The sequence below is a fragment of the Macrobrachium nipponense genome, chromosome 17 (assembly GCF_015104395.2).
Source record: "Macrobrachium nipponense isolate FS-2020 chromosome 17, ASM1510439v2, whole genome shotgun sequence".
Taxonomy (NCBI): domain Eukaryota; kingdom Metazoa; phylum Arthropoda; class Malacostraca; order Decapoda; family Palaemonidae; genus Macrobrachium; species Macrobrachium nipponense.
Genome location: NC_087210.1, coordinates 71,235,314 through 71,242,780, shown reverse-complemented (window position 1 = coordinate 71,242,780; position 7,467 = coordinate 71,235,314). Strand labels below are relative to the sequence as shown.

At 39.5% G+C, this 7,467-nt stretch overlaps 1 protein-coding gene across 1 annotated transcript; it reads left to right on the top strand.

Moving 5' to 3' along the window:
- Positions 1 to 5,639: 5,639 nt before the first annotated feature.
- Positions 5,640 to 6,766, top strand: LOC135195944 (uncharacterized). The gene is made up of 2 exons (XM_064222445.1): positions 5,640 to 6,728; positions 6,761 to 6,766. The coding sequence occupies exons 1-2, from the start codon at positions 5,640 to 5,642 to the stop codon at positions 6,764 to 6,766; spliced, it is 1,095 nt and encodes a 364-aa protein (XP_064078515.1).
- Positions 6,767 to 7,467: the final 701 nt, after the last annotated feature.

Here is a 7,467-nt window from a genome sequence, read left to right as displayed (position 1 = left end):
CATCCGCCTGTGTTGTTTTTGTATGGTAACACTGCGTCCCGGGCTTTAAATAGTTACGCTATTTGTAGGTTTTAGGTAAATAAAAGGATATCTGGTGTACATTTGCAACTGAAAAATGTTTTAATAATTTACTGAATCCGAATTACACCGTTAATATTCGAAATAGGATATTATTATAATCGTTGAATGTAAGCCGAATGTAACTATCTAAAGCCCGGGGCGCAGTGTTACCATACAAAAACACCACAGGCGGATGGACAGATGAAAAAAAAAAAAAACAGAGTATAGTGCATAAGGGCACCATCCAAGGAAAGAGTTTTGATTTAAACAAGAGAATTTTAGAAGATCGCAGTGCCATACCCTTTTAAAATTGCTAAAAGAGTGAGTCAATAAGATACGCCATTGGAAAAAAGGAAGGAATTAAATCCAGAAAGTACTTTGCTTTTATGAGAAATGAAAGAAGGTGATGTGCAATAGATATTTCGAAGAAACAGAACCGGTGTGGAAGAGAGAGAGAGAGAGAGAGAGAGAGAGAGAGAGGAACACTGCTATGCTGAAGGCAGGGTTTGTTAACTTTCTTGGGGGGAGGGAGCAATGGGTTAGGGGGGCCGGGGGGTGGGGGGAGAAGGGATGTTAGGCCATGTTTACAAAGGTGAATACCAACTGCAGGTTCTCTCCTCCTTGAGTAGAGAATTTGGAAATTCCCTAGCAACGCTCAGAACAAAAATTCCAATTCTCTCTCTCTCTCTCTCTCTCTCTCTCTCTCTCTCTCTCTCTCTCTCTCTCTCTCTCTTTCGCAAGACATATTTTTCTGTTCGACGTCTCATGTACAAATAAGACGCCCACTATCCGCTCAGTTAGAATGTGATAATCCATTTTTACGTCTAAAATTTTTTTTTTCTGTTGAACAGGACGCTGATGAATTGTATATTTTCATAATTATCATTTTAATGCAGTATTAGTTGACCAAAATATGTTCAATAACTGAGGCTTAAAACTGTAATTTATATACTTCAATCTTCATACGGCTTCCTCATGAATTGTATATTTTTGCATTTATTATTTCATTCAGTATTGGTGTTTCAAAATATAATCAATAATTAAAGGCTTAAAACTTATAAATGCCATTTATATATATTTTTCGTTAAATAATTTCTTATATTCAAGGAAAATGGCAATATTTAACTCAATGGTTAATAATATTTTCGAATACAGAAAGCCAGGGGAGAGTACTTAAACTAATCCAAGCGAATCATGTTTAAGGAGGTTCATTCCCCTTAGGTCACGCCCTTTTGACCTTTCAGCGAAGATGACCGCTTGCTTTGACGATCAAAAGCAATGACGTCATTAAATGAGAAGATTGGCACTTCTTCTGATTTTGCATATTGGCCAATTTGCTCTCTCTTTCTATTTCTCAAACGATAAAATATACGGTAACCGTAAAACATTGTATACCATTTAAGCTATTATAACTTTTCTGAAATCTCAATACAATTGACATTATTCTCATTGTGACAGTTGCAATTTTATAGCAAATTTGAACAAAAAAAAGTATCTAGTATTCGTCTTAAAGTCCAGTTATTTTTACCCAAATAGGTACATTTTTTACCACACATAGTACATACATGTTTGAAAATGCAGTAATAACCTAAAATTCAATCCAACCTAACCTAACCTACGTAAGTTAACAAGTAACTGGTCAAGGCTCTTCCAGAATTTTAATTGCCAAAATACCTAAGAACAGACTCACAGTTGCTCTCGACTTTTAGTTAAGACAAACAATGATGTGTCCATCTTACTTCTATGCTTTGGACTTGAGACACTGCAAATATGCCTTGCAGAATTCTAGCACTGTCATCACACTAGAACTACAAATGACCTTCAATAACCTTTCCCTTACCCCGTGCTGTAGGGTATATTTGTACCTCGGAAACAATGTAGAATCATTCATAGTCTGAATGGAAATTAAGTTAATTTCCTGTAAACAAAAACTTACACTGAAATCAATAATAACATTGATAACGCCCAAAATATATAATTTTCAGACTATATTCTTCCCTGTTTTCAGTATACCTAAAGTTACCAACAGGAAACTATTGTTTATTTAGCTACTCAAACACCTAAACAATCAAAATATATCAGTAAGGAGTATAAATATGAATTGACAAGAACATTTAATCATAAAGGACAATGCCTGCCTAACACATTTTTGCTTTAAATTTCATCAATCAATAGGTCTAGGTAAAAACACCATGTGAACACAAATATATTCTTTTCATTCCTTTTAAAGAAACTTTGCTACCCTTACACATTTCATCATCGGCAAGTTGCACCAGACATTAAGGAAAATCTTTACTTACAGCAACCAAAATCAGAAATGACGAATGCGCCTTGTAGCGTCAGCTGCTCAATAAACAAGTATGCTTAAATGAATCCATGGAACTCGGTGATTATCCAGTGGTGAACAAAGTACACTGATTCAAGGCCGCGTCCTGAGCAAAGAAGTAAAATTTTCCAAGATATCGGCAAACAAAAGGTAAACAAAACGCAAGGTGAGGGGGTGACTAGAACGCTGGTTTATAAGCAAAGGAAGCTGAAGACAGGTAGCGAGTCTTGGACTCTTGGTGTAGTTGGCGGTTGGCTCAAGTTCTTCGTTATATCATAGGCAGTCTACTTAAACCTGAGAGCGTGAGTAGATTTATGTTATTGCTTTTATCTCTTCTCGTCATCATCGTGAAGTCTAGTATTCAGATGTTCTTTTCCTCCTTTATTTTACAGAATTTAAATCACAGCGACGATTTACTGCTTGTATTAATTCGGTCAATAAGTTAAGATGGCGTTTAGCGAACTTGCTGGTTAGTTGGTTACCCAACCAAGTAGTGACCACGCCCACTGTTGCGTAACTTTGCATTTGTCTTTGCGCAGAAATGTAAGTTTCTGTGTTTTCTAAGATTGTTGGAATTAAACACTGAAAAAATTATCTCTAAAGAATATATATTGCTTGAAATTTAACAAAACATGTAGCTTTCCGCGGTCTAAATTCGATTTCCTATTTATATATGAGGAGGAGGAGGAGACAGCGAATGATCTATATTTCAGGGGTGGCCAGACTTTTGGATTCCGAGATCTACTCTAAAAACTGAAACTTTTTTATGGTCAACCATACTACATAATTGCATATTAGGTAGAAAAAAAATTCAAATAGCGCCATAGTACGATAAAACATGAGTACAATTGCCTCACTCATATATATATATATATATATATATATATATATATATATATATATATATATATATATAAATGCTTGTGCTTTTGTTTGTTTGTGTAGGATTGTGGGGGGAACGGCGATCGACCAAACAAGTGGCCGCGATCGAGCTGGTAGATCGCGATCGACTGTTTGGCCACCTCTGATATATGTGGTGTAAAATTGATATGATAATATCAAATCATGCCAAATATCTCTTCTTTTTCCTTACACTTGTAATCATCTTAACCTACCTCACGTGATCAAGCTGTAGACAAGTGCTCTTCCATAGTTGTTCAGCTGACCACTGAGGAAATACGTATCAGTACAGTTCAAGCGATAATTAGTACGATTATGAAATCGAAGTAGTTAACTATAGCAGATGATTAATAATGACTCGCATATTACTGAATGTGTTCTAAACCGAATGTGATGTAGCTTATTTGTGTACATATGGTCTTAGATGAATACCTAGGACTACCTACAGATTTTTTACGTAGAGCATTGAACGTTGTTTGATGGGGGATGATGCCTTTGATAGAAGGCAGCGGAGAAGGCGCATCAGGCAACCGACCCCTTAATGTAGGGATGACGGTGGCAAAGAAGAAGAATGAACGTTGTTATATAGTTGATCATGACAAAATTAGACTCAGTCTACTTACATGGGCACTAACATACAACTTTAACATGCCATAGCTTCCAGCAACACATGATACAAAAATAAAAATAATGAACGGTTCTTAACTACTACCAAAGATATAGGATAGCCAGAAGTTCCAAATATTCATAATAAACCACTAAACAATCTCGCACACACAGTCTTATCTATTGAATAGATGTTTGTTGATCAAGTTTTCTGCCGACACATTTGTTTTCCACGAAAGAATGGCGTTTTATTGTAAGATCCAAGGTAATGAAATCAGTTATACAAGATTTTGAACATTAATCATAAGCCGTGATGCTTAATATATCGGAGGATATATAGTCAATGTTCACACTATTTATTTTCTCATTATTGTTTCCTGACAAGCTGCCTTTGCAAGGTTATCTTTGTTTACACTACCATCTTGAAAGTAATTGTGTACATTTATATAGCCTAACTATCTCGTTGAAGACTGATTGCCACTCAGATCGGTACACCACTTTATGATTTTTTAAAAATAATATAGAATTTCGATATTCATAAAAAAAAGGGGCGAAGCTCCACTTTTAACAGAAATCTCGTGACGGAGCAGCTACATTTTTTTACATTGTGGTACTGAGTGATAAATGAGTCACGTGCTTGAGTGATTATAATCATCGTAAATATATATAAATATATATATATATATATATATATATATATATATATATATATATATATATATATATATATATATATATATACATATACATATAGATGTGTCTATATATATAAATACACACACACACACACACATATATATATATATATATATATACATATATATATATATATATATATATATATATATGTGTGTGTGTGTGTGTGTGTACACACACATATAAATGTGTTTGTAAGGTTGAAGTAACTGGCAAGTAAATGAGAGAATAAGTTGCATTCCTCAAGCATGACTCATTAGCGACCACACCATAGAAGAAAGCATTTTTTTCCCCCATATTACTTCTCTACCAGCTGTCTGCCTTTAACATACTTAGTAGAAAGCCCACTTGGTCACTTGAATTACGGGCTGTTCTAGGAGCAAGAGCCCGTGCTGGCAAGAGGCCAGCTCAGTCAAAAACAAGGTCACTTGAAGGCAGACCATTTATTTTCCTATTCAATTGCAAGTTACATCAACATTCATTATATATCATGTGAGCAATTGATTGAGATGTGATCTGTAGTGGCGTGTGAGAAAGAGCTCTTCGTGAAAATATGCTCAATGCACATATGACAGAGGGAAAAATATAAAATTACCGTGACGCGGTCAATAATTGTGAGCATTTGACTCCAAGTTTGAGTTCAAACCAGTGGAGAGACGAAGCCTTATTCTCTCATTTAATCATTTAATAACCATTCACAATAAAACTCATTTATAATCTATATCACCAGATAAAGGGATGTATAATATCATTGACAGTTTTATATATAATTATATATATATATATATATATATATATATATATATATATATGTATATATATATATATATATATATATATATATATGTGTGTGTGTGTGTTGTGTGTGTGTGTGTGTGTGTGTGTGTGTGTGTGTGTGTGTGTACATTCTGAAAAGCCCTTTATCGCATTTACTTGATATATATATATATATATATATATACTGAAAATATCATTGTCGCATCTACTTCACAGTTCATTGTACGTTTCTCTCCCGTAGGTAAGAGTTGGCGGTGTCAACAAAGCCGCCATGATGGGGAGAGTGGCGGTGGTGATTCTAGGGGCTCTTGTCTGCGGAGCCCTGGCTATATCAGGCCACGTGATTGTGTCAGACAAGAATCCCGTTTACAAAGACGCTTCTGGAAACACTTACGTACCAAGGCACTGGATCCTGGAAACTCAAGATGAAGTGTCAGAATATGACGCCGAAATTTATGGACGCTATGGAAAGAAGTTCCTTCCAGCCAAACTGGTTCATGGGCTTTATGAAAATATATACCCAAACGTTTACCCAGTTAGTGGTGCTTTTGCTGATGCCGTGAGGTATAGTAGCGAAGGGTATTTCCATGAAGGATACAATAGCAGCCCTGCTTTCAAGAAACTACCTGGAAAAGTTCAAGTTCTCTTCAAAGAAGAATCGGAGGATGGTGGAAAGACCTTAAGTTCGCCCAGAGCAAGAACTACGAGGGACCTCTCGAGGAAACGAAGAACTTCTCCTCCTAAGCTAGATTTAGGTGGACTGTTTAAAGGAGGAGGTCTTGGAGGCGGAGGTGGATTTGGTGGAGGCGGTGGGAAAGGAGGAGGTGGCAGAGGTGGTGGATTTGGCGGAGGTGGTGGATTTGGCGGAGGTGGTGGTGGATTTGGAGGGGGAGGAGGATTTGGAGGAGGAGGTGGAGGACTTGGTGGAGGCGGTGGGTTTGGAGGAGGAGGGGGAGGGCTAGGTGTGGGAGGTGGGTTTGGAGGAGGAGGAGGAGGACTAGGTGGAGGAGGAGGAGGAGGACTAGGTGGAGGAGGAGGAGGAGGACTAGGTGGAGGAGGAGGAATTGGTGGGGGTGGTGGGTTTGGAGGAGGCGGAGGGGGAGGAGGACTTGGAGGTGGAGGTGGATTAGGAGGAGGAGGTGGTGGGTCTACTGGTGGAGGTGGAGGAATTGGGGGAGGGGGTGGAAGTGGTGGTGGAATAGGAGGTGGAGGCGGTGGTGGACAGGGAAGTGGAGGAGGTGGAGGTCATGGAGGAGGAAGTGGTGGAGGATTTGGTGGAGGTGGAGGAGGAGGCATTGGCGGAGGAGGAGGGATTGGCGGAGGAGGAGGCGGAGGCATTGGTGGAGGAGGAGGGATTGGCGGAGCGAGAGGCGGACGGCGGAGGCATTGGTGGAGAGGTAGGGACATTCAAGGAGGAGAAGTGGTGGAGGAATTGTGGTGGAGGAGGCGAGGCCTTGTGGAGGAGGACGGATGGCGGGAGGAGGAGGATTGGCGGCGGGAGGGAGGGATTGGCGGAGGAGGAGGCGAGGCATTGGTGGAGGAGGAGGGGGCATCAAGGAGGAGGAAGTGGTGGAGGATTTGGTGGAGGCGGAGGCATTGGTGGTGGAGGAGGTGCTGGTGGAGGCGGAGGTATTGGTGGCGGAGGAGGCGGAGGAATTGGTGGTGGATTTGGAGGGGGAAGCGGCGGAGGAAGTGGTGGTGGTGGCGGATTTGGAGGAGGAAGCGGATTTGGAGGAGGAGGAGGCGGCATTGGATCTGGAGCAGGAGGATTTAGCGGAGGAGGTGGTGGAGGTGGAGGTTATGGATCTGCAAATGGAGAAGCTGTTGGTGTTGGCGCCGCTGTTGGAGTAAGGAACGGCGCAACGGTTCGCGTGGCAACGGTAACAACGAACAAAGCTGGAGAACATAAATAGGCCTAGTCGATTGCACACCTTTACTTAAGATGGCTTTTTTTCTTTATTAGAACTTCCACAAAAATTAGCTTTTTGCTCACAAATGATGCACATTCTGCTATCGTAACTGTCTTCATAAGAATATCTATGTAAAAAAAAAATTGTCAGATTTCAAGTATTTCATTCCTTTCTTTTATATAACTCTTAGAG

Coding starts and splice junctions, on each gene's coding strand:
- LOC135195944 (XM_064222445.1), top strand. CDS start 5,640: ATGGGGAGAGTGGCGGTGGTGATTCTAGGGGCTCTTGTCTGCGGAGCC.